At 55.1% G+C, this 25536-nt stretch overlaps 10 protein-coding genes across 10 annotated transcripts; 7 read left to right on the forward strand and 3 right to left on the reverse strand.

The window, feature by feature from the left end:
* Positions 1-203: 203 nt before the first annotated feature.
* CABS01_12514 (uncharacterized protein) lies at positions 204-767 on the reverse strand (the record flags this gene model as incomplete). The annotated part of the gene is made up of 1 exon (XM_060545867.1): positions 204-767. One exon carries the CDS (start codon positions 765-767, stop codon positions 204-206), a length of 564 nt encoding a protein of 187 aa, XP_060396402.1.
* A 1515-nt stretch (positions 768-2282) lies between these two features.
* On the forward strand, positions 2283-3761 carry CABS01_12515 (phosphatidylinositol-specific phospholipase C; the record flags this gene model as incomplete). The annotated part of the gene is made up of 1 exon (XM_060545868.1): positions 2283-3761. The coding sequence occupies one exon, from the start codon at positions 2283-2285 to the stop codon at positions 3759-3761; it is 1479 nt and encodes a 492-aa protein (XP_060396403.1).
* Positions 3762-5729: 1968 nt separating this feature from the next.
* Positions 5730-7016, forward strand: CABS01_12516 (casein kinase II beta 2 subunit; the record flags this gene model as incomplete). Its single annotated transcript, XM_060545869.1, has 1 exon — positions 5730-7016. The coding sequence occupies one exon, from the start codon at positions 5730-5732 to the stop codon at positions 7014-7016; it is 1287 nt and encodes a 428-aa protein (XP_060396404.1).
* Positions 7017-7376: 360 nt separating this feature from the next.
* CABS01_12517 (uncharacterized protein) lies at positions 7377-9521 on the reverse strand (the record flags this gene model as incomplete). Its single annotated transcript, XM_060545870.1, has 2 exons — positions 7377-8987; positions 9018-9521. The coding sequence occupies 2 exons, from the start codon at positions 9519-9521 to the stop codon at positions 7377-7379; spliced, it is 2115 nt and encodes a 704-aa protein (XP_060396405.1).
* A 791-nt stretch (positions 9522-10312) lies between these two features.
* CABS01_12518 (CAP-Gly domain-containing protein) lies at positions 10313-13577 on the forward strand (the record flags this gene model as incomplete). The annotated part of the gene is made up of 6 exons (XM_060545871.1): positions 10313-10436; positions 10597-11353; positions 11666-11685; positions 11763-11864; positions 11930-12326; positions 12386-13577. The coding sequence occupies 6 exons, from the start codon at positions 10313-10315 to the stop codon at positions 13575-13577; spliced, it is 2592 nt and encodes an 863-aa protein (XP_060396406.1).
* Positions 13578-13898: 321 nt separating this feature from the next.
* Positions 13899-15344, forward strand: CABS01_12519 (uncharacterized protein; the record flags this gene model as incomplete). The annotated part of the gene is made up of 1 exon (XM_060545872.1): positions 13899-15344. The coding sequence occupies one exon, from the start codon at positions 13899-13901 to the stop codon at positions 15342-15344; it is 1446 nt and encodes a 481-aa protein (XP_060396407.1).
* Positions 15345-16447: 1103 nt separating this feature from the next.
* Positions 16448-17437, forward strand: CABS01_12520 (aldo/keto reductase; the record flags this gene model as incomplete). Its single annotated transcript, XM_060545873.1, has 1 exon — positions 16448-17437. One exon carries the CDS (start codon positions 16448-16450, stop codon positions 17435-17437), a length of 990 nt encoding a protein of 329 aa, XP_060396408.1.
* Positions 17438-18092: 655 nt separating this feature from the next.
* On the reverse strand, positions 18093-20228 carry CABS01_12521 (WD domain-containing protein; the record flags this gene model as incomplete). The annotated part of the gene is made up of 2 exons (XM_060545874.1): positions 18093-20054; positions 20106-20228. The coding sequence occupies 2 exons, from the start codon at positions 20226-20228 to the stop codon at positions 18093-18095; spliced, it is 2085 nt and encodes a 694-aa protein (XP_060396409.1).
* An 843-nt stretch (positions 20229-21071) lies between these two features.
* CABS01_12522 (ATP synthase subunit E) lies at positions 21072-21637 on the forward strand (the record flags this gene model as incomplete). Its single annotated transcript, XM_060545875.1, has 3 exons — positions 21072-21095; positions 21257-21446; positions 21564-21637. 3 exons carry the CDS (start codon positions 21072-21074, stop codon positions 21635-21637), a joined length of 288 nt encoding a protein of 95 aa, XP_060396410.1.
* Positions 21638-22579: 942 nt separating this feature from the next.
* CABS01_12523 (oligosaccharyl transferase STT3 subunit) lies at positions 22580-25226 on the forward strand (the record flags this gene model as incomplete). Its single annotated transcript, XM_060545876.1, has 5 exons — positions 22580-22805; positions 22946-22969; positions 23028-23702; positions 23752-24904; positions 24956-25226. Coding segments are annotated over 5 exons (2349 nt in total), but the record flags the coding sequence as incomplete, so codon positions are not given.
* Between the last annotated feature and the right edge of the window lie 310 nt (positions 25227-25536).

Genomic DNA, 25536 nt, shown 5'->3' on the forward strand with positions numbered 1-25536 from the left:
TATGGTTTGATTACATATTCATTACTTTCGTGTATATGGCTTAATGGCGTGAACAGCCTCTCGACTAAATCCGTCCGTGTCTCTTAACTCCTCCTGGCCACCATCTCGTGCATGGCCCGTCTTCCTCAACAATTTCCTAATCTCTTCTCTAATTGTGACTCCAGTAACCTCCTCGTATTCCAGCAACGAACAGTTCAGACTTTCTAAGCAGACCACCTCTTAGTCTTGGCGGCAGGAGCCGGGCAAGGAGAGGTGTTGTTCGGGTAAAAGATGTCGTCTCCAACCCAGACGGGCCAGACCTCGTTGATGACGGCCCGCGACGCATTATTCCTGGCAGCGCTGACGTCGATGAACATGGTATCGGTGGTGCTCTTTGTGTTGGGCAGGCCGTCGGGGCCGAACAGCTGCACAAAGGTGAAGTTGCCTTTGGCGCCGCACACCTTGCCGGTGACGGAGGGTCTGCCCCAGCCGTAGCCGACGACCTCGTAGTCGGTGATGAAGTCCTCGCCCGAGGACAGGACGTAGAGGCCGGCGTAGGCCGGGTCGACGCGGTTGAAGAGGAAGGAGAACCTGGCCTCGTGGATGGACAGCGGGCCGGCGTCGGTGAATTCGGGGGCGCCGTAGGTGGTGATGTCGCCGTCGGTGTGGTTGTACCAGCCGCCGTAGTTATGCTGAGGCCAGGTATTGAGCTTCGGTGCGGTTGCCGAGGCGACTGTCGTGGCGGCGAGGGCGACGAGGCCTGCGGCTGTGGATGGGATGTGGACCATTTTGAGGAGTAGATGAGAGGGAAGTGAGGTTTTGGAGGAAGACGATCACGATGAAGAGTGGCAGAGAGGCGAGAGGACGTCAATTACACGATAGAGATCAGGAGGTCAATGACTACTTATACACGCATATAATAATCCTCAGGACGCGCTTTGTGAGTCTTTTTTCCCTTCTATGAAATCTTGGCGAGAATAGGCAGAAGTGCGGGTAGAGAAATTTCATCTGGGGACCTTGAAGCTCGACCGGGGCTCGCCGCCCGGGTCTGATGCCACGAACACGAGCGCGGCGGGTGAGATTCCAAGTTGGGATTAGCTGTGGAGGGCCTGTCAGTGAGAGGTCTGGTAACGTTTCTTTTCTCCCTGGCCGGTGGTTCGAGAGTTATATCTCGCAAGGAGGAAGATGTGGTGAAGGGGATAAGAAGAACGAGTAGCCGAACCAGCAATGACTGAATCATTCGGCAACATGGAGGAGAAAATATAGAGATTAGCAAAGTCCGAGGTTCCCAATAGACTCGTACGGATACAACAGGATGTTGAAAGAAGACTGGAACTGGCAATCAACGGGTACCGTAAATTTAATATTGACTGTGCCTCAGTTCAGGGATTAAGAGAGACAGAGATGTTATAGGTCGCCCTGCCCGTTGTTATCCACCAGGAGTAAGCCGAAGGACCGAGGACGTGCACCCTGCGGGAACCTAAACGTGACCTTATCTTATTATTTCCCGTCCCGTTCAGTTGGCGGCTAAATCGTCTCTTCTTTTGACTCAGCTAACTCTAAGCACCAGATCTTGATTAACCTAACCTTGGCTGACAAGACGGACAACTGGTCCCGACCACTTTGTCTCTGCTCCAGGTCTGCCCTTCCTTGCTTGCTACATTACACCTTGCCTTACTTCAGCTCCTCTCGGTCCGAACTGTCGCCGTTAGTCTCAACACGGTGAGGTACCAGCTAATCCATGGCGTAGGTTGCAGGACAACCAGGAACACCCTAGAGTTCAGCTCTTACACGCAACTGGCAGCTCACAACGGCCCAATAAGCGGCGCCAATTGCAAGAACAGCTTCTGTCTGTCACTGCTGGCGAATCACGTCCAGTTTCAGGACACTAATCGGCCAGCTCTACTCCAAACCAGCAGCGCTACGGCGCATCATATTGCGACGTCAATCGCACCAAAGACATCTTTGCTGCTTGCGGCGTTACCGATCTTGAATCATTGCTGTGACTGTGAGGAAGCCCCGGTCAAGCTGAGCTGAACATACAGTGCCTACCTATCCGTAGGTACGAAGTACCTTGCTCGCGTCGACTCGGCATGCATCCCGCGACGAGACATTCAAATCCCACCCAGCCAACCGTTGCAACGCCCTTTCCTTGGCCGTAGGTCAGCCCAGCTCCAAAAGAGCCCCATTTTACATGCAAGTAACGGCCCTCCCAAGCCTTCCAAGACGGCTCTGTACCCCGGAACACGCGTACATGAAGCCCGCCGAGGGGCTCTAAACCCCCGTGAAAATCCTCCTCCACGATGGGTAACTGCTTCTCACTTCTTCTCCCCTCCCCCTCCTCTCCCTTACTCGAGACCACCGCCATGACGAACCTCACCATCCGCAACCTCACGGCCCTGCCAGTCACCCTCAAGCGTGTCGAACGCTTCGAGGGCGAGAGGAAGCGCACCGGAGACTTCCTGGGCAACACCTTTGGTACCATTGGCTCCTTCATGAATGCGACCAACTTCACCACCAAAGAGACCCACGCAAAGGGAGATGCCCACCAGACCGAGGATGTCGATGTTCATGTCGAGCCATTCGCCATCGGCGGCACCGAGATTGGCGCACCAGATATTGGAAACCACGATGTCGTTCGTCTCCAGTTCGAAATTGAGGGCCACCGTTATGAGATTGACGCCCCGAGCCCCACCAACCGCTCTTCCGTCATGAAGAAGCTCGACGATGCGCCTCTGGAGCTGACGGCCGTCTACGTGGCCAATGGCGCATTCCTCGCCATCATGTCGTCCGCAAACCTCAATGCCTGGATGCACGAGCTGCGCGACGAATACCCGCTACCCCTCCTCTCCATCCCCGGCACCCACAACTCGCCGACGTGTTACACGGCGCTGCCCTCCGTCCGCTGCCAGGCCGTCGGCGTCCGCGAGCAGCTCGACAACGGCGTCCGCTTCCTCGACATCAGAGTCTCCGTCTCCCAGGACAACGACGACCTCGCCCTCGTCCACTCCGCCTTCCCCATCTCCCTGACCGGCAACAAGTACTTTGCCGACATGCTCTCCGACATCTACGCCTATCTGGACGCCAACCCCTCCGAGACGGTCCTCATGTCCGTCAAGCGCGAGGGCACGGGCAAGGGCAACGACGAGCAGCTCAGCCGCTACCTCCGCGACCGCTACGTCGGCCGCGACGCCCACAGGTGGTTCGTCGAGCCGCGCATCCCGCCTCTTGGCGACTGTCGCGGCCGCATCGTGCTCATCCGCCGCTTCGGCCTCGACGAACCCCTGCGCGGCGAGCACGACGGCCGCGGCTGGGCCATTGACGCCCAGAACTGGCCCGACAACTGCGAGGACGGCACCGTCGGCGGCGGCCTCATCCGCGTCCAGGACTTTTACGAAATCGACCAGTCGACAAACGTCGAGAAGAAGATCAACTTCTCCCACGGCCAGCTCGAGCGCGCCGCCGAGCAGCTCTTCCACCTCCCCGGCATGCCCGACTTCAACGCCGACGCACCGCCGCTGCCCTTCTTTGTCAACTTTTTGAGCGCGAGCAACTTCTTCAACGCCACCTGCTGGCCGGAGCGCATCGCCGCCAAAGTGAACCCGGCCGTCATCGAGTATCTCTGCATACGCCACGGCGAGCCGGGCAAGGGCCCGCACCAGCTCAATGTCGGCGACGCGGCGACGGGCATCATTGTCACGGACTGGGTTGGCGCGCACGGCGATTGGGATTTGATCAGGTGTATCGTGGGCATGAACGCGCGTCTGCAGCTCAAGCACTAGGTGTGTCTGTGCCGCAGTGTGCGATTGGAGACTGGCGCAAGGGTTGTCGATATCAAGGGAGGCAAGGCATCATTGTTACACAATCAGAAAGCGAAGCGACAGAAAAAAATGTGATGAGAATATCATGTTTTATTATCAAGTCATCAAACTAAGGAAGATAGATCAGGTCTCATTGAAGAGTCCAGGTTCCTAGAAATTGTCATGTTAGCGAGGTGCTTTGACAAAGTAATGGCAAAACAAAATGTAAAAATGACAGGTCTCGATCAGTTCTCCAAGGTGAATCGGTTTATGTTTTCTCTTTCATGATATTCAGTACTAGAGCTAATAAAAGGTCATCCGTGAGACGGTGGGCGTTGCGCTTGCAACAGAAAAAAGTGCGGAAAAAAATTGTAGACCTACCATTTGGGTATCAAAGCAAAACGAGAAACATCAGTACAAGCAAGTTACCTATGTCGCGGGTCAGCGACTTGTCAGGCATGTGTGAAGCAAACACAAAGTGAACGATCTGCGGGCTGTTAGTGATGCTGTCCAAAAGATGTGAGATGTGAGTTTGAATTACCTCAATATCAGAAAGTGTTAATTACGTTCATGTCCAGCAAACACCGAAGTGAGCGCCAGTCAAACAGTGTGAATACTTGATCAACTCATCATAGTATCGAGAGACTGAACACGGTCGCCGCCTGGGCAGCAGAATAGGAAAAAATATTTACCTGCGTCGAGAACAGTCAGCATGGCCAGCCTCGACCAGATGAACGCAAGCTTTCCAAAGGCCACTCTCCTGCGCGTAAACGCAGAGGAAGAGTACCTTGAACACAAGCAAATAGTGGTAACCACGATCAGTTGACGATCGATCTCAACAAGAAGCCCCGACACCCAACACCACAGAGTTTGTACGCTCCGTTTGTTTCTGGCGAGGGGCATCGAGGTTCGTTTATGTCCGCCCGTTCGTTCAAATCTTCCTCATTGTGGTGTTTGCTTGTGGGGGGAAGGAAAGCATTGAGGCGGAGCCTGGAAAATATGTATTTACCTATCCGACTGATGTTAGCTTGGATGCTACCTGGATAGATGCGAACAAAAGAAGGTAAAATTTTGGCTCTAGATCAGACAAGGCTGAAACTATTGCACCGGATTCAACATTATGTATTCTGCATGAGGAATCCCTATGGTGTACGAAGTGTTCATCATATAGAGGCGAAGGGGAAATGGGGGTGAAGAGACCGGAAAGTGCAAACGAACCTTTTGAAAATAGTGTCAAAAGCAAGGGCTTCGAATTTGGAAGCGATTGAAGATTCATAAGAGAAAATTCTGTTGCGCGTTAGCTTTGGTCCCACAACTCCGTAGACGCGAAAAGACAGGAAGCTGCGCAAGAATTTGCTCAGTTCTAAGAAAAGTGTCACACCATGGAAATAGGTCTGATTTGGATTGTTCAATGTTGTTTCCAATCATCATGCAAAAAGACAAAAGAAACCAGGTGAACTCTCGTGAGACAAAGAAGATCAAACTTACCAATTGAAAGTATTCCCAATGCCTGCCAGACGCGCGCCAGTCTGGCGTTTGCGCAATGGCAGGCAGAGGGAGAGAGGTCTTGGTGATTGACCTTGTTGAGTATGGAAAAGAGAAGTCTGCAGCAGTTGGAAGAGCTTCGTGGAAAATTTAAAGGAAAGAAAAAAGTCCAGAGTGGGGGTCCTACCACGAGATGATGCGCTAGCCCCTTTTGGACTAGCGGGAAATATGGCCACTGGCATGGCTGTGGCGGTGCTTTCGGGAATCTGTGCTAACAACCTCAGGTGGCGAAGTCTATCTTATCGCCTCCCTCTTTATAAGTGCTCCCCGCGATCTCCCGTCCTCCCCCAGGCTTCCCTCCTTTCCCAAGGACATAGCTCCAGACACGACACTGTTCGACTCGACCTTGACGTTCCCCTTACCGGTCGTGATCTCTTAGGAGTCACTCCAAACAAACCCGCCAAAATGTCTGCCGCGGGGGGTATATGGGCTCCAGCAGCCCTACGCCTCCTCCGCGTGGGCATCACCAGAACGACAAAGATGATACGAACCAAACTCGCAAACGCAACCCGCCCGGCCGTCCAGGGCGAACTCGCACACATCCCCATCCGCACGACGCCGACGGGCCGACAGCCCATTCACCCGGCCGCTCTCCTCAGACAGAAGCGCGCGGGACGCTGGTACTCGACCCAGAGCATCAACAACACCGTTCGCAGATGGATCTCCACGAGCGGTAGCCCCGGCGGCAGCAGCACACGCTTCAGCCGGGCATCGTTCCCGAGCTCAAACACATCCCGCCGCGTGGGCCAAATGACCGGCCGCGCGCCATTTGCGAGCACGCTCCGACCGAATCTCACCGGCGGTGCCATCGCCCGCACCCAGGGCGGCTACAGCGTCGGCGGTGGGGCCCGCTACTTCTCTCACACGCCCGCGGCGCCCGCGCAAGTGATCCAGAACGTCTCCGTCGCCATGCGCGCCTTCTGCCTCTCTGGCCAAAAGGTACGCTACGACGGCCTCAACGCTCGCGGCGACAAGCGCTACCGCGCCGTCTCGGAGCTCGAGCAGGCCGCGTACGTCAAGATGATGGGCGCCACCTCCCGCGGGAACCCCGGCTCCTTCATTGACTTCCACATCAGCCCCACCGTCACGGCCCTCAGCCCCCTGGCCGCCGCCGCCGCTGCGGGTTTCACCTCCGCTAACGCCGAGGCCCCCACCACCACCCTCAACGAGGATGGCTTCCTCGACGTTCTGTCCATTGACTTTGCTCGCGCTCTCAAGGACCTCGCCGTCGTTTTCGCAGACCTGAAGAGGCTTGCCTTGTTTGGTGATTTGCCAATCACGATGGAAAAGAAAAATGTGCTTCGGGTGCGATTCCCTGGAGTTGACGCCGAGACCGTCGAGCGGCTGTGCGATGATGCTGGCGTTCAACGCGGTATTGTCGGTCAAGACGCCGATTTTGAAATCGAGAATGGCGTCTCGGTGGCGCTTAGATTCCCATACGCTCCTGACGACGACGTCAAGACCATCACTTCGCCCGGCGGTTCACTGCGGTCGCTCTCCGGCATCGATGTCGACCTGGAAGAGGCGTTCATGGATGAGATGGAAGAGCGCTCTTGGATGTCAGACCCCGAGGGATACGAAAGCTTATCGCCCACTCCAAAGACCAGTGAGGACTGCTCTGAAGGGTATGAGGGGCTTGAGGGCATATACAGATTCCTGGAGGAGTGTGACCGCAATAAGGGACGTTTTTAACGGGTGGGTCCCCTTTGTGTTTTTATCAACGGTTGAAGCCGCAGATTGGGTTCTGGGCGATGTAAGGATCTACGCTCTTTGTATAACAACATGGGACTCTGGCCTCACGAAATAGCCGAGTAGTGAAATGAGATTTCCTATATCCACATCAAGGCCAAGTCACTATTCAGTAGTGCATCGTCACACGGTGGACGCCATAAGTGATATGTCTTGAATTGCCCTCATCTCCTATCCATACACGTAAAAAGCAACCCCGCAGACCTCCTTAGGCGCATTCTGTTGACATTTAACTCTGGGACGATGCTGTTTGCGCAATACTGCGAGCCAATACAATCTACTCCAGAGATTGGCGAACAATACTTAGCCCTCGTAATCCAAGCCCACTGCCTTGTACCAGCTCTTTTTCTCTTGCTCGAGCATTGCCTTATCCTCCTTGAGCACCTTCTGGAGCTTCTTGGCTCGCTTAGGGCTGCCCAAAAGCGCAGCAAGGTCGCTGCTGGCACGGGCACGTGGGGTTGTTGCCTTGGCAGAGGAGCCCGCACGGTGAGGGCTCACAGGGGCAAGAGGCTCCTTGACCTTCTTGGGTCGTCCTCGCTTCTTCTGCTCCTTCTTGGGAGGGGGCGTCGGGGAACCCTGATCGAACTTGTGTGGAGTGTCAACTTTACCAATGGTCATGGTCACGCTCTTCGCGTCGTCCTCATGATTCTTGTTCTGCTTGCGCGATCCAGTGGTGTCAAGAACCCAGACCTGGCCGTCAGGAGATTTCGGCGACTTCTCAGGAACGAAGCTAGGCGCAGGATGCTGAACGCTGTGCGGCTTCAAGTTCAAGAAGGGGTTAAAGGGCGTACGGCCAGCTGTGCGGATGAAAGATCCGCGATTGTCCGGGGTGGCTGGAATAGGGATGCGAGTAGGTCCTTTCAACGCTGTGCTGGGGGACGACATCGCCTTCTGTGGGCCGTCGACGGAGGTCTTGGAATCCTTAATCTTGTCTGGCGAGGCGGACTGTTCATCCTTCTCGGCGATTGAGAGCGACGTGCTTCGCAGTTTCTTTCTCTTCTTTCCCTCGATGGTCGTGGGCTCATCGACCTTTGCATTATGAACCAGTGTGTCTCGCTCAGTATTGGCTTTGTCGTCCTTGGCGACAACATTGTCCGAGACGTGTCCTACCTTCTTGGGTTTCTTGTATTTCTGGAATACCTCGCCATCCTTGGCGTCCTCACCTCCAGGGCTGGCTTCAGCCACACTCAGGTGCTCGTGTTCATTGACATCGTCGATAACTGTGACAGCATGGGAAAACTCTGCATGCTTAGTCTTCTTCTGCTTCTTCTTTTTCTTGCCGTTCTTCGCCTCGTGAACGAGAACAGGCGTGTCCTTCCTCTCGAATACTTCAGGGGTGGGGACAGCCTCAGAACCGTGCTCCTGCTCCTCTTTATCGACATCAGCGAGAGCACTGGAACGAGACTTCTTGTGCTTCTTCTTAAGCTCCTTTCCCTTCACCTCGGCAGTAGACGCAGACGCGTTCTTCTGGCCCTCGGCCTTCTGGTGAACAGGTGAAACCTCGCTAAAATCAGCTTCGTTTCCGTGCTCAATGGGATGAGCTGTGGCCGACTTGGACTTGGACTTGGACTTGGAGGACTTCTTCTTCTTCGTCTTTTTCAGTCCCTTTGCGACATCAGTACCAGAACCGGTGTCCTCGGCATGCTCGACGTCATTAGTTGTAATGCTATGTGAATTGGCCTTCGGGATATCGTGTTGGTCCTCGGTACTCATCTCATTGAGTGAGATGTTCTTGGACTTTTTGTGCTTCTTCTTGCGCTTGCTGTCACCGTCGTGCTGAGCCTTTTCTCCCTGTAGCTGGTTATCCTTGTCGAAATGACCGTTCTTCCACTTCTTGGAGGATTGAGGTGTATCATCGTCACGCTTTCGCTTCTCCTTCTTAGTACTGCCAATCACCGCGACATCCTTGTCCTTCTAGGACTTGGTGCTGATAGCGTCCGGCACAAGAGGACTGGCACTAAGATCATTCTCGAGAGCGCTGTGGTAATCGTCATTGTCGTCTTCCGAATCTTCAGTGTCCCACTCAACGGAAGAAACATCGCCATTCTTTGATTTGTGCTTAAGTCCCTCGCTTGAGGTGCTGGATTCGTCTCTCAATTTCGACAGAAGGCTTTTGAGTAGGTCGACATCCCTCTCTCTAGCGTCCGAAGGATCCATGTCCAGCATCTTCTGTCTTCCTTCCAGGACTTTGGTCTGGCGGCGGATGAACTTTTTCTCTTTGGCCTTCTCGCGGAGTGAGAGCTGAAGTAGAAAGTCTTGCTGATCCTGGACATCGCTGGACTGAGTGGGACGCTCCAATGCCATCGTCATCTTGCTGTTGATTTTGCCTCTCTTGCGCATGAGGTCGGCGGCGGTCTTTTGCAAGATCCTTCGAGTATCTTTGTCAAAGGGCTTGGCCAAGTCGAAATCGCGACCCTTTTGTAGCTGGGCGGCTTTCGGGGGCGCCATCGTGACTTCGTGTAAGCCTACCTTACACGAGTAACGCGGCGATGAAGTGGGAATGATTTGGGTGATAGTGCAATGGTTGCTCGCTTGACTCGATATGGTCTGGGTGATGCAAAGTGGAAGTTTTTGCTAGGCCGAGGGTGGGGACGCGGAAAGAAAAAGTTGGTTAAAGGACCTGCAGGTGAGGTGAGGTGAAGAAAGGAGCTCCCGCCTGTCCGGTGAAGGAAGGCACCTTCCACCACTCGAGAGCTCCCATCCCCAGGCAGGTAGTCGGTGTTGACACCTGCCGACCCCCGACGTTAAGTGGCAGCAAAGGGACGCTGCACCTCGAGAAAACCGCAACGGAAGCTTCTTCTAATCTGCCATGTGAGGTTTTCCAACAACACGAGCCATGATAACTCAGATTACTGATACATCGAGAGAATTATCCACACTAGCCTCCTCTAGACCCTGCAATTCGGTGTCCCTGACACAGTAGATCCCGAAGTCGAGATCCGGGGTAAAGCCCAAGATGGCGCAACTCCACCCCCACATTTGAACCTCGGCATTGGCGGCCCTGGGTTTCACTGCCACTGGAGCTGCCCTCTCTGTCCGGTTAGCTGGCCGGTTAGCTGACCATCAGCTACGCCGAGGGCAGCTTGGCCATCGCCTGTTAAAACCGTCGCGAATTCCCCAGAGCTCGGCCGAGGTGCAAGTCTGCTCACGTCTCCCCGCCTTTTCTTTACCAATTGCAATTCAGACTCGCTCTGTATCGCTAGCTGTACATCACACGTATTCCTACAGAAAACTTCACAATGAGCGGCCCCGGTGTTGGATTCGAGTACCCCCGCCAGCCCGTTTCCTGGGTCAAGCGCGATGTGCTGCTCTTTGCGAACACCATTGGTGCTACCGACGACGAGCTTCACTTCCTCTATGCAAGTTTTCTCCTCTCATCTGACTTTTATGACTGTTGATTGCTGACCGTTTGCCAATAGGAGCTTCACCCCAACTTCGCCGTCTTCCCTACCTATCCTCTTATTCTCAGTGAGCTCCATCGCCTCAATCGACACTGCGATCAACCCAGCTAACACCGAGCCAGCATTCAAGGGCGACACCCAGGAGGTTGTCGACTTCTACGCCGCCCAGAAGGCCGTCCAGATCCCCAACGTTCCTTCGTTCGATGCCCGCCGCGTCGTCGATGGCCAGCGCAAGATTGTGCTTCACAAGACCATCCCCCCCACTTCGGCCGGCAAGAAGTTCGAAGTCCGAACCAAGGTTCTCGGTGTTTACGATAAGGGCCGTCCCGGCTCCGTCGTTGAGACCCAGACCGACCTGGTAGAGCTTCCTAGCAACGAGGTCTACGCCAGCGTCATCACCAGCAGCTTCTACATCGCCCAGGGCAACTGGGGCGGCCCCAAGGGCCCCGCGACCGAGAACTTCCCTCCCCCGAAGGACAAGAAGCCTGATGCTACCTTCTCCCAGGCTACGAACAAGGAGTCAGCGCTCCTCTACCGCCTCAATGGAGATTACAACCCCCTGCACGCGACCCCCGAGCCCGGCAAGAAGATGGGCTTCCCCGGAGCTATCATGCACGGACTGTACTCCTGGAACTCGACCGCCCACGGTCTGCTGAAGGCCCTCGGTGGCAGTGACCCTGCCAACATCAAGGAGTACCAGGCGCGCTTTGCCAGCCCCGTCATGCCTGGTGACAAGCTGGTGACAGACGCCTGGAGGACAGGCGATGTCAAGGATGGATGGGAAGAAGTTCGCTTCCAGACCAAGGTCGAGGGCGGAAAGATCGTTCTGAGCAACGGTCGCGCGCTGTTGAAGGTTGTGGAGTCCCCCAAGTCGAAGTTGTAAAATAATGGATTTTGGATGAAATTTTGGAAAATTACAGTTCAGATTCAAGCACAGCATTCTATAACGTCATAAAATTACTTTCAAACACTTTGGGAATCTTTCGCTGTAGTGTGGTTGTTGGCATGTTTGTGATTGGTATTGATGACCACTCTTGCGCTCACTAACAATTTTGACGTCCCGGATCAGCTACAGCGAAAGAGCTCACGTACTCGAATCTCGTGGATCATTCTGCTGCCTGCCCACTAGGTACCTCAGAACACCGAACCAAGTACACAAAAAAAATGCGCAAAGCATTTTGGACATCTCAGCGGTGACGACAACTTGCTGGGTAAAAAATGTCGTCAAGTAATTACGTTGGTCAGCGCCTGTCTTACGATAATGCACTTTGCACTGTCCGCTACATAGGACCCGTCGCTGGCACGTCAGGCAGCTGGCTGGGCGTAGAATGGGACGACACCGGACGCGGGAAACACGACGGCCAACATAAAGACGTCCGATACTTTTCATGTTAGCTCATTTGCCCCCTCTTGAGTCGTTGCGCCGACAGTCAAGTCTCTAACTGTGGCCGCCAGGTCTCTCAAAAGCCCCCACCGCCGCTTCATTCGTGCGGCCAACCCGCCGCGCCGACGCTGCGCAGAGCTTCGTCGCCGCGTTACACGGCAAGTATGCCTCTGAGGCGGTCGCGAAGCGCGAGGCGGAGATTCAGCAGATCGTCTTCTTTGGTAAGAAACCTGCTGAGGAGGTCGGCTTCGACAAGATCCGCCGGCAGCTCGCGCGCGTCGAGGACTTGACCATTGTGATTCTCGACGGCACGCGCATCCAGTCGGACGTCGTGGACGGGGACAAGAGCATCAAGGAGACGAGCCCCCTCATTTACGAGCTCGATATCAGCAGGAACCTGTTTGAGGAGTTTGACCAGGTGATCAAGATCTGTCAGGAGCTGGACGGCTTGAAAAGTCTGAGACTAAAGTACGTTTTGAGGCTTTTCTTCGTCTTTTTGGTCAGCTTTGAGACTGACTCGTCCCCAGTGGTAACCGCTTCCGAGTCATCGAGACGGGAGAAACGCAGGCCTTTGCAAAAGTGACTGAGCTGGAGCTTGAGGAGACACTGTTAGGCTGGGAAGCGCTCTGCGGTCTTGCTCGCAAATTCCCGTCCCTCGAGACCTGGAGCTGCAGCTTGAACCAGTTGACCGTGCTGCCCAGCGTCTCGTTCGGATCGCTCGCTGCTACCCTCACGAACTTGGATCTCGAATTCAACGAGTTCACATCACTCTCTGACATCGCGGCTCTGTCATCCCTAGAGTCCCTCCGCAACCTCCACCTCAAGGGCAACAGCATCGCCACCATCTCCTCTCCTTCCGGCCCGGTCCCGACATTTTCAACGAGTCTGCAGTATCTAGACATATCCTATAACGCCGTCGCAAGCTGGGCCTTTGTAGATGCCCTCCCCACCTCATTCCCGGGCCTCACGGCTCTCCGTTTCGCCCACAACCCAATCTACGACCATCCCGACCCGGACGCCGCCGCCGGCGACAACCAAACAAAGTCGACGGACGAGGCACACATGGTGACCATCGGCCGTCTCGCCTCCCTCAAGGCCCTCAACTTCACAGCAATCTCGCCCAAGGACCGCGAGAACGCAGACATGTTTTACCTCTCCCGCATCGCCAGGCAGCTCGCCTCCGTGCCCGAGGCCGCCGAGCCCGAAGTCATTGCCCAACACGCCCGCTACAAGGAACTCTGCGACCTCTACGGCGCGCCGGACGTCATCCGCCGCGACGAGATTAACCCTACCTACCTTGAGGCTCGTCTCATCACCGTACACTTCACCCACGTCGCGGCAGCGGCAGCACATACAGACGGCGGCAGCCGGGACGAAGGACAGCAAGTGACCAAGACGGCCACGATCCCCAAATCGTGCGACGTCTACGCCGTCAAGGGGATCGCGGGACGGTTGTTTGGTGCGGAGCCTCTGCGGCTGCGTCTGGTGTGGGAGACTGGCGAATGGGATCCCGTCGGCGGGTTCGACGATGAGGAGAATGCGGATGATAGCAGCGACGAGGAAGATGCTACCGGAAGGAGCGGTGAGGGCGCTGCTGGGGCGCAGGAGGCGAGAGGAGGTAGATGGGTCAAGAGGGAGGTTGAGCTTAGGGATGGGCCGAGGCAGTTGGGGTTCTGTGTGGATGGAATGGATGTCAACATCCGCGTGGAAGACAGGTGAGGATCTTGGTGGCCATAGCCCTGGAGTGGCCTCGCGGCTTAATGCATAAAGATTGCGGCTAGACTGCATTTTGCTCCGTTTGTAGCGTCTAGACTGCGTATCGTTGCGTTTGCTGCGTCTGTACAAGCGATATGGGCATGTATGCATCCTGCCGAGCAGAAGATTGCAACAAACGGAAGGGCGGAGAATAAGACAAGACAGAGCTCCTGACAGAAATATGACTTCACGGTCCCGTCTCCTCTTAATCTAAAACAGCCTCATATCCCATTTATTCGGGTTGAAACCCTTGAGAGGTCCTTAGAATCAGTACACGTCCCAACCATGCCGCCCAAAGTCACCAACGCCACTACTTTCAACGCGGCCGCTGGCAACACCAGGAAGGGCCTGTCTCACTCGATTCACGGCCCACAAGCCGACGATGGCCCTCAGATACGACCGACACACTTCATCATTCGCGAGGGAAGCGACAGCCCAGGGGCTATTGTACCCGTCATACCAGTCGACCTTCTCCCAGACTATGTGACCATCGTCGGCCTGCCACGTACACTGACCATCAACGACACCACCGGCATGTCGAATCTGGGCACATTCGCCAAGCCGCAGAGTCACTTTCAGCTACAATTCGTATCCCCAGCGCATGATCGTCCCACCGGAGGAAGTCCCGAGAGCCGAGATTCTGGCCGTCCTCTCGAACCCCAGCGGCTGGGACCTGACGCTGCAAAGGTTGGCAAGCAGTCTCATGTAACAAAGCGCGGCGGTGTCACTGAGTCTTCAAAGTCAGCTGCCTCGCAACCAACTCCCAAAATCATGACCGACGTCTCTCCACTCGCTCCTCCCCCTCTCCCACCCCGGGTCCTCGACTGGGCCGAAGACGACACAGACTCGGTCTCGACAGACAACTTCTCCTCGGCCGAGCTCTCCGCGCCAGACTCCTCGTCAAAGTCCTCCTCCGGCTGCAGAGACAAACGAAAACCGCTCCGACGAGTCCCGGTCACGGCTGCGGCCGCCATCAAGGAGAGATCGGATGCCGAGATCGCGGAGCGTATGCTCGAGCTTGGTCGCATCCAGCAGCAAGCAGTCGCTCGCAACCACCATCACCATCCTGCCCAGGCCCTGAAGATGGCCGCAGCAGCGGCGGCGGCGGCGGCGTCTCACAGCAGTGACGGCAGCACCAGAACCAGCCCCAGTGTTGCCGCCGGAACCTCGAAGCCTACCCCTCCTAAGCTCACCGCAGGGAAGCAAAAGGTAGTCCGGCCGGACGGCAGCCTCTGCCGGCACTGGTGCCAGACGGGCCAGTGCAGCTGGGGCAACGAGTGTCGCTACACGCACCAGATGCCCCTGACGCTCGAGGGGCTCGCGGACGTCAACATGACGGAGCTGCCGTCCTGGTGGCGCAAGCAGGCCGGCTTGCCTGCTGAAGGGACCATTGACCCGCGCATCTTTGCTGTCGCCACCGTTGCCACCGGTCTAAAGAAGAGCAGCAGCAGCCCCTTTCCGGCGGCAGTAGGCGTCTCTCACACTGCTCCGCCGCCGGTGGCTCTTGAGTCGTCAAGGAAGGTTGCTAGGGTGAAGCCGGGAAAGGCTGAGAGGAAGATGGCGAGGGAGCTTCGTGGCGCGCAGTTTCGGGTCGAGAGGACGCAGGCGACAATGTCATCTCCAGTTGTTGCTATTGGCAGTAAAAAGAAACTGAGTTTAAAGCGAATGCAGAGTCAGACAATGGGGATTCGGCAGATTGACGAGGTTGTTGAGAAGCTTGTGGATATTTGATCCTAGGTCAATATCTTTGGTGTGTGTGGTGTCTTTCTTGATAGACTTGGTTAGGAAGTAGACGATTGATGAACCGCCCAGTCAATGCAACTCAATTTGATGTACTTCTCTTTCGAAAGCCACCTTGTGATGGACAAGATATCTTGGAAATCGACTCTCGTAGACCACTCCGTTCGAGATGACGGCTATCAAAGGCGCAATTGCTAAAAGCCGTTGTCAAGCTTGCTTGTAAACTTGCCAAGTCCAATGTGACTCGCTCAAAATTCCCAATATTGAAGCCGAACTTGCATAATCTCCGTTACGCTGTAATGCACCGCCCAATATCAGACCAGCAAGGCGGCGGGACGACTACTATGCGGGAAGGAATATAAGCGTCTGACAGCATGTCGATCGGACTTGGAGGGTTACGTTCACCAGTTCAAGTTGATAATGTAAGCGGCTTAAGTCCATCCCACAGGCTCCCAAGCCCGTGGACGCAGCGAATTTCTCACATTTCCGACCGATCGGGAATCGAGGGTTGTGGTAGATGCTAAATCCGTCTACTGGTTCTTAACCCCGTCTAGACTCCAGCGAATGGAAGCGTGCCAAGGCAGTTAATCGTCCAGTGTACGGTACCTGCGCAGACGACCTACTGCACCCCCACACTGCACTTTGGCAACCTATCTGCCGTGGAAGGAAGTGCTTTGGTGCCGTGGCGGGGGTGTAAAGCATTTCGGTCTCCGCGAATTCGTCATTGAAGGTAGGGGGTACCTTAGCACCTTAGGTAGGACTGCTCCGTGAAAGCGGGAAACCGTTTTACAATTTGCACATGGGGATAGCCAGGAGGTAATTCTTAGCTCCCTTCTCCTCTTTACCGGTAACACTGGTGATATCATCTCGAAGGCTTGAACACCATTATATAAATGGTAGAAACCCACGTCTTCGTCTAGAGATTAGGTTCGCTGTACACCACTCTCGAGTCTCGATATCCACTACATCTCGATAGCTCGATAACAGCATCCATACCCCGCAGCTCAAGTCTCACGAATTATTCAGCAACTGGAAGCCGGCATCTCCTTTTACACACAAATTTTCTTAACATCGCCAAAAAGCAGCACGCAAACATGCCCAAGCTCAACGGACAAGAAGTTGGCCAGATCGGCTACGGCCTCATGGGCCTCACATGGCGACCCCAACCCTGCTCAGAGGAGCAGGCTTTCGAGGCCATGCGCACCGCCCTCGCCAACGGCAACAACTTTTGGAACGGCGGGGAATTCTACGGAACGCCAGAGTACAACAGCAGCACCCTCCTGGAGCGCTACTTCACAAAGTACCCCGAGGACGCCGACAAGGTCGTCCTGAGTATGAAGGGCGGCCTCATCCTCCCGCAGCTCAAGCCCGACGGCTCGCCCGAGAACGTCCGCCGCTCTCTCGACAAGATCCTCTCCCAGCTCGGGGGCAGGAAAAAGGTTGACATTTTCGAGTGCGCGCGGCGGGACAAGAATACGCCTCTCGAGGTCACGTTCGGCGTCATTCAAAAGGAGTACATTGACACGGGCAAAGTCGGGGGCATCACCCTCTCCGAGGTCTCGGCGGCCACCATCCACGAGGCCGTCAAGGTAGCCAAGATTGTCGGCGTCGAGGTCGAGCTCAGCTTATTCTCCACCGACCCTCTAACCAACGGCGTCGCCGCCGCGTGCGCGCAGTACGGCATCCCCATCATCGCCTACTCGCCCATCGGTCGTGGCATGCTCACGGGCGAGGTCAAGTCGCTCGACGACATTCCCCAGGGCGACATGAGGCGGCACATGCCCCGCTTCCAGCCCGACACGTTCGACATCAACATGAAGCTCGTCGAGCAGGTCGAAGCCTTGGCTAAGAAGAAGGGCGTCACGCCCGCACAGCTAGCCATCGGCTGGGTCGTCGCCCTCTCCAAGAGGCCCGACGTGCCCGAGATCATTCCCATCCCGGGTGCCACGACGGCGGCGAGGGTCACGGAGAATGCAAAATTGGTGGAACTCACCGAGGAGGAGATGGCAGAGATTGACGCGACGCTGGCCAAGTTCGAGGTCGCAGGTGGCCGCTACCCCGACGGTGCCCCCGTCAACACCTAAGACATTGAACGAAGCCGTATATAGAAAGCATTTTCAAAAACTAGTCAAATCTTTTGTCCCAAACGTTAGCTTGACATTTCCCTAAGCGTAGCCTGAATGTTTTGAATGAAGAAAAGCTTCGAGAAGCGGGCTCAGTGTTGCTAGTAAGGCGAAGATTTTATCCACAGAACGACCCGGAGGTCTTCAGAATTGCAGAATTCTTTTTTGATCATCATTGTGCCATTGGGTATCAAAGCAATAAGAATAGTACGTTGCAACTTACCATTTGTAGTCCGAAGCTTTCGGCTTCGCAAAATATTGTGGTTGGACTTGGGTGAGAGGGATGCAGTGTCGGAAGAAAAAAGTTCTTGTCTGGCCAAGGACATTTATGTATACGATGACTAAGCAAGCTATCCTCAATTCCTAGGCGGCCAACCGAGATGGTGGATGCTCTTGGTTTCCACTTACTTGACGGATACCTCAACCGATGGCTACTTGTACATAATGAGTATCACAGCAGTTCGGTCAGTGGACGGCGCAAGGAGTGTAGTCTTCAAGAAGTAGATTGATAGGCTCAACAACAACACGGTATCAGGGTATACAGCAACGCGCCTTTTACCAACAAATCGAATATAGTGGCTCTCGCCCCAGAAGGTACACGAAGAGAAGTTGGCTTCTACACCATCGCTCCATTCAAACCGTGAGCCTCAACCCTATTGACCAGCTTCTTCACGTTTGTCCACTCCTCCGCCTTGAGGTCGTCTCTTCCTCCTAGGCCAGACGCCACCTCGAACACGGTCAAAACTCCGTCGATACCTCCCGTAGCCAGACGCTTGCCCTCGGAAGGCTCCCACACAACCTTGTTCAAGCTCTTGGCAAGCATCGTTCTACCATCCTTGCGAGAGCTCGGGGATATTCTCGCGACAGGCTCCTCAGTCTCCACTGTGATGTCCCATAGCTCGAGCCAGCCTGCCCCATCAACCAGGGCGAAAACACTGGGCTTGATCGGCGACCATTGTGCATCATATACCACGTCTTCTCGCACAAAGTCGATAAGAGGTGAAACAGTCGGCTCAACACCTGCTGTCGATGTCGCCGCGGGTGCGCGAACCTTCCACAGTCTGACGCTCCAGTCGAGAGAAGATGAGAGAACCAAGTCACCAAGATCCACAGGACCGCGGGCAGGATGGAAGTCCACCGACATGACCGGTGCCGTATGTCCCTTGTAGCTGACACGAGCATCAACTCCGGCCTTTGCGCCGGCTCGGTCGTATCTGTGGCAAGGGAAAATAGTGCCCTCCTCACTGCCAACGAGGAAAAACGTAGGATCCGTTTGGGGAAACGCTAAAGAGGTCGGGCTGATATCGTCCAACTTGTAACCGGGCGGTGCCTTGAGCTCCAACAGCTCTTGCGGCTGGGCAAAGACGTCCATGCTCCAGCCGCAGACCACACCGTCCGTAGAAGTTGAAATGATGTTGTTGGCGTTTTGAGTACCCACGATATCGACCGAATAGATGGGGTGCGTGTGGCCGTATCCTGTAAGTGGCGTCTTCTGGACGGGTGCCGACTTTGCTCTCATATCCCACAGCAGTACTTGGCCGCTGTAAGTGCCACCGATAATGAGGTTTTGGTGATAAGGGGAGAATTTCGCTGTGAGAACATCAGACTGTGCGTGAAAAACATACTCTGGTCTGTCACGCAGAGCCAAGCTCCAGACTTGGACCAGGCCATCCGGCTCGTGTGGTGCAGTTGGGTTTTTGGTGTACGATGCCAGCATCAGCTCAGAATGATGATGTGAGAAGTCGATGCTGCTGATCATGCGTTTCTTCGACCATCTTTCATCGAAGAACTGGGCCACCTCCTTGACTCTCCGCCGCCCTTTGCCACCAACGTTGCCGCTATCATCGTCATCATCATCCACATCTTGACCTTGGAGGGCGTAATCTGTGAGAATATCGTATTCCTGATCAAGAGCTCTCTCGATCACCTTCGTAGATTTCTCCAAGAATTCAGAAAAGTCGGGGGCGCCAGTAACGGCTTCCAGCTCCTCGGCAGTAAGCTTGCGCATGGGATAATTCGCCTTCGCCGGGGTATCGCTAGGAATCACACCGTCCTTGAGCAGATCCAGCGAGGCCTTGAGCTCCTCTTCCACCTCCTTTCGAATGTCCTGTCGCAGTTCTTCTTCGCGATCCCGCTGCCTTCGGCTCAGTCTCTTGCTGGGCGTCGATGTGATCGGAGGGATGTCTTCGGTGTCGGAGAGTGACTGGGCTCTAGGTCGGGTTGGCGAAGTCCATGCTTCCGCCGTTTGCACTCCCTTGCTGTATGAGTGCACTTCCTTGACAGGAGATGGGGGAACTTCGTAAATTGTCGTGAGCGGTGCCGTCGTCAGACTCAGCTGCACGGGAGTTGCAACAGGAGCTGGGGCCGGAGTTGGTTGGCCATTGGCGGGGGTTGCGAACTCCGATGTTGCAGTACTCAACTCTCCTGCGCTGAGGACGCTGTTGGGCCGGCTTCCCCTACGGGCCGGTGACGCAGCTCCTCCCGTCGTTGATCCAGGTCGACTTTCTCCCACCAAACTGTTGATCAAGGTTTCGATGTCGCGGCGGTTCTCGGCTCGGCCTGGGATGGGGGAGACCAGCTATACAACACATCAGCAGATTGCATCGGTGAAGGGACCGGCTCATCTCACGTCGCCCGGGCTTCCTGCACTTTGCCGGCTTGCTGTTGCCTGAGTTGCACGAAGCTCTCTCTGTCGCTTAAGCTCCGCAAGCTTAGCCTTCTTTGCGAGGATTTCATCTCGTCGCTGTTGCATTTTGTCTTCTCCTTAATCCCATCGCGGGACTGGCCGACTGTGGGGTGGATTGTCGCGGGGCAGACACTGACGTTGCAAAATCAGGTAGGTAGAGTCGAGAGGTCGCAGGTGAGGCCGAGAGCCGGGTGCACAAAGGTCAACTAGGAGCTGCCTTTTTGTTGACGATGTCGGATGCCTGTGACAGTGTTTGGCAACCGCAGCGACGTTCGGTTTGATGGGGATTCCCTTTCCATGCGCGTTGTCCAGTCGCGATTCCAGAGGGACCCCTGTTTGGAGTCAGGTACAGCTTCAGCCCAAATGCTGCAGAAAGATACCTCGTTGGCCCCTGCATTAAAGTTGACCTCCCGGTCCCCATTTGCTAGTAGCTTGGTGGACATTTCCACCAAGAAGCAACTAACCTTGCAAGGCAAGTGACGCACGTGATTGCGACAGATCGGCAAAGCGTCGGCGAAATTGCACAGCGGTATTCGGTCGCTGAGGTAAGGAAGGTCCCTCAGCGGCACAGCGGCTGGGTGCAAGCTTCTGGGCAGCCCACCTCAGTCAGCATGGCGACGGGCGCTGGGCGCTGGCAATAGGCGGTCCATTAGCACTGGCGCTGGGATGGTGTTCCCCGTCCGAGCTCCAGACACCCGGGAGTGACTTGACGGCCAACCAGTGGAAAATCTGCGAGTTTTCCCGAGCATATTTTCAACCTGGAAAACCTCACACCCTGCGTCCCCTAACGTAATTCCCTCGACAGAGCTCCGAAAGGGTCAATTGGCAGCCATTGTCAACCCGCGCACTGTCCTTTCCATCGTTCGCTCCCTCTCGAAAGCAGTCGCGCAATCCAGGCAATTGCCCGCAATGTCTTCCTCCTCAGGAGTTAACGTACGTCGTGTCCTTCGCCCTCGTCCGCATATTGCGGAGCACCCAGCCACCTTGTCTCCCTAAGCCGACCGACGACCCTCCATCGCCACGCCAATCGACCATGAGCATTGAGCTTGCGCTTTCGAGATTATGAACAACTCGGCTGATTGATGGATTTACAGGTGCTGAGATACACGGCCCTTGGCTTGGGCGTGTTCTACGGCTTCACACATCAGCGAACGATCACAGCAAGCCAGAAGGCTGCCGCCGCCACGAAGGAGTACGAGCGCAAGCAGAAGTTGATCGACCAAGCAAAGGCCGAGTTCGCGAAGAAGAGCCAGCCCGTTACGGCGGCGGCTGCTGATGCCGGTGGTGCGTGTCTCCCTCGATAAGACGTGGCCGGCTTTTGGACATCGCAGTCCTCGCCCGTCACTTCTCGCCCTTGTCGGCAGCTCGCATAGAACTCATGAAAACTGACATCAGCCACAGCCAACGTCGACCCGATGGACCCCAAGTTCGACCTTGAGGCCTACTTCAACAACCTGGTGAAGCAGAACCCGTAGACTGGATAACCGAATGGGGGGAGGGGACGGCTTGCACAACGGATAGACAGGGTCAGGATTGGGGATACGCCTGCTCACGGAGAACACGAATAGTCCTAACAAGGGACGAATAATCTGGTCTTTTGGCAGCAGTAGGTGCATGGTAGGCACCACGCCCGATGTCACCGCATAGACATTTCCTTACGTCTGTTTACCGGATGTACATGTGTACAATACGCTCAACTAGATGACAATTCCAAGGAACGAGCCATTGGATTCCATCAATTACTTATATTTCTCGCGCATCAACTTCCCAATCTCTGAGCCTGAGCGGGTTCTATATGCATTGACAATCGACACATAGGTCCATCGTCGCCTGTAAGACAGTGAAATGCTGCTTTCCCTGACGTTGCTGCAATTGGTTCCAGCAGATGGCTGAAGGTTATGGTAGCTGTATATTGGCCGACTGAACCATAACATCAAACTCCGACGGTATATCTAGGTAGAAGCTGGGCAGCCATTTGGAGGCTTTCGCTCGTGACACAGATTAGATGACTCGTCTGATGCGCATTCATCTCTAACAGTATGGTGCTGTATGGTCATTCATCAACTTTCCAGGGATCTCCATGGAATGCGCCGAAGCTGCAATAGTGGACTGAGTATTCTTATTGCCCGTTGTGCATGATGCGTCTTCTTCGATAACGTACTTTATGGACCGCATACGCCATCTACTCTCGAGGCCGGGATCCGGCACTGACCCGGCCACCCCGGACGGGACGGGATCCCTTAGCCCGGGATATTCTTTGTCCGAGACACGTGACTCTACCTTTTCCAGACTTACGCGGAAGCCACGACTTGGCTGCTGTCAACGGGACACACCACTGAACGGGTCGGCTCTCCATGGACCGTGCACGCTGCCCCTGCACCACCGATTCAGGTGCATAAGCTCCAAGCTGTCCTTCTCAGATACCTTGCTGTGAGACAGAAGGTTGTCGTCGCCAGCTCCATTTCGCAACCTTCAACCTACACGGCCACTGCCTTTCTACACCAAACGCGGCCACAATGACGGCCCAATCTCTTGGACCCCTCTCCGGAGGCAGCAAAGAGAACACACGAACTGTCCTCAGAGTCACCATCTTGTCTCTGATCGCAGCTGCCGCTGTTGCTAGTCGTCTCTTCTCCGTCATTCGTAAGTGCCCCTCGACACGTTGCCAAGGGTCTCCTTCCTGCCATCACCAACACCAATTGGTGGTTGGATTGGTTGGAAAGGAATTCGCTCATCGCAATGCTTCTCGCTGCAAAGGAACCACGCTGACTCAACTTTTACAGGCTTCGAGAGTATCATTCACGAATGTTGGTCTCTTCCCGTTTCACGTCCCTTCCTTCGTACCCGAAACTAATCGTTTACCAGTCGACCCCTGGTTCAACTTCAGAGCAACCAAGTACCTTGTGGCCAATGGATTCACCAAGTTCTGGGACTGGTTCGATGATCGGACATGGCATCCTCTCGGTCGGGTTACTGGAGGAACTCTTTACCCCGGTCTCATGGTGACCAGCGGTGCCATCTACCACGCACTTCGAGCTCTTACGGTCCCCGTCGATATCCGCAACATCTGCGTTCTTCTGGCGCCAGCTTTCTCCGGCCTTACCGCCTATGCCGCCTACCTTCTTACCAATGAGATGACCACTTCGCCCTCGGCTGGTCTGCTTGCGGCTGTCTTCATGGGCATCTCACCTGGTTACATCTCCCGATCAGTTGCCGGCAGTTACGACAATGAGGCCATCGCCATTTTCCTTCTTGTCTTCACCTTCTACTTGTGGATCAAGGCATTGAAGCTGGGCTCCATGCTCTGGGGTGCTCTTTGCGCCCTTTTCTACGGCTACATGGTCGCCTCCTGGGGTGGCTACGCCTTCATCACCAACATGCTTCCTCTGCATGCTCTGACCTTGATCCTCATGGGTAGATACAGCGCCCGTCTCTACGTCAGCTACACCACTTGGTACGCTCTGGGTACATTGGCTAGCATGCAGATCCCCTTCGTCGGCTTCTTGCCCGTCAAGACCAGCGAGCACATGCCCGCTCTCGGTAAGTGAAACGTGAGAGCTTTGTGTCCATGTGAACTAACACGCGCTAGGTGTCTTTGGCTTCCTGCAGCTCGTTGCCTTCATCGACTATGTCAGAGGCGCTATTCCCAGTCGTCAGTTCCAGACCTTCGTCTACACCTTCCTGGCTGCGACATTCGGTCTTGCGCTTGCTGGCTTGGTGGCCTTGACATCGCTCGGATACATCGCCCCTTGGGGAGGTCGTTTCTACTCTCTCTGGGACACTGGCTACGCCAAGATTCACATCCCGATTATTGCATCAGTCTCTGAGCACCAGCCTACCGCTTGGCCTGCTTTCTTCTTCGACCTGAACATGCTTGTCTGGCTCTTCCCTGCTGGAGTCTACCTTTGCTTCCAGAACCTCCGGGATGAGCACGTTTTCGTCGTCGTCTACGCCCTCTTTGGCACCTACTTTGCCGGTGTCATGGTGCGTTTGATGCTTACTCTCACTCCCATTGTCTGCGTTGCCGCGGCTATGGCGGCATCTCAAATCCTCGACACCTACATGGTCGCCAAGTCCCCCAACCCTGAGGACTACAAGACCGATGATGCTGTCGAGGGAGCCTCCAAGAAGGCGGCCAAGCAGAGCGGACTCAAGTCGACCAGCAAGCCGGTCGTCGGTATCTACACCTTCCTCTCCAAGGCTGTCGTTGTTGGTGGCATGTCCATCTTCCTGCTCCTCTTTGTGCTTCACTGCACTTGGGTCACCTCGAATGCCTACTCTTCGCCCTCTGTCGTCCTTGCCAGCCGACTGCCCGATGGAAGCCAGCACATTATTGATGATTATCGCGAGGCTTACCAGTGGCTCCGTCAGAACACCAAGGAGGACGCCAAGATCATGTCTTGGTGGGACTACGGCTACCAGATTGGTGGCATGGCCGACCGTCCCACTCTCGTCGACAACAACACGTGGAACAACACCCACATTGCCACTGTCGGCAAGGCGATGAGCTCTCGTGAGGAAGTCAGCTACCCCATCATGCGCCAGCACGAAGTCGACTACGTCCTTGTGGTGTTCGGTGGTCTGCTGGGCTACTCCGGTGACGACATCAACAAGTTCTTGTGGATGGTCCGTATTGCTGAGGGCATCTGGCCCGAAGAGGTCCAGGAGCGCAAGTTCTTCACCCCCCGTGGAGAGTACAGAGTCGATGACCAAGCGACCGACACCATGAAGAACAGCTTGATGTAAGCGAAAAGATACTCCTTCAGTCTGAATTCCTACTAACAATCTCATAGGTACAAGATGTCTTACTACAACTACAACTCGCTCTTCCCCGCTGGTCAAGCCCAGGACCGCGTCCGTGGCGTTCGTCTCCCGGATGTCGGCCCCAAGCTTGACACCGTTGAGGAGGCGTTCACCAGTGAGAACTGGATCATTCGCATCTACAAGGTCAAGGATCTTGACAACGTTGGCCGTGACCACCAGGCCGCTGCAGCCTTCGAGAGAGGTCAGAAGAAGAAGAAGGCCATTAAGAAGCGCGGCCCCAGAGTCCTCAGAGTTGACTAAAGAACGGGGACAATAAGGCACTCTGAGGATGTTGCCTCTAGAGTGCCTCTCAAATTTCTTTGTATTGGGACGGGGATAGGTGGTTCTAGATTCCACATGTAGACACAAAAAGCACGCCTCGGCGAATGTACACTACTTGATCATGATTCATTTCGCACCCTTTTTAGGCTACTGTGACTGCCGATATTGACGAAGGTACATGACACTTCATATGTTCTGCCTCAGCAGGCTTGTGGTGTGGTAAAGATCTGTGAGGCAACAAAAGGCTCATCAGCACACAGGAGTTAGATAAGACGAGAACCGCAAGCAA

The sequence above is a fragment of the Colletotrichum abscissum genome (assembly GCF_030869225.1).
Source record: "Colletotrichum abscissum strain IMI 504890 chromosome Unknown Scaffold_38.1, whole genome shotgun sequence".
NCBI classification, from domain to species: Eukaryota; Fungi; Ascomycota; class Sordariomycetes; order Glomerellales; family Glomerellaceae; genus Colletotrichum; species Colletotrichum abscissum.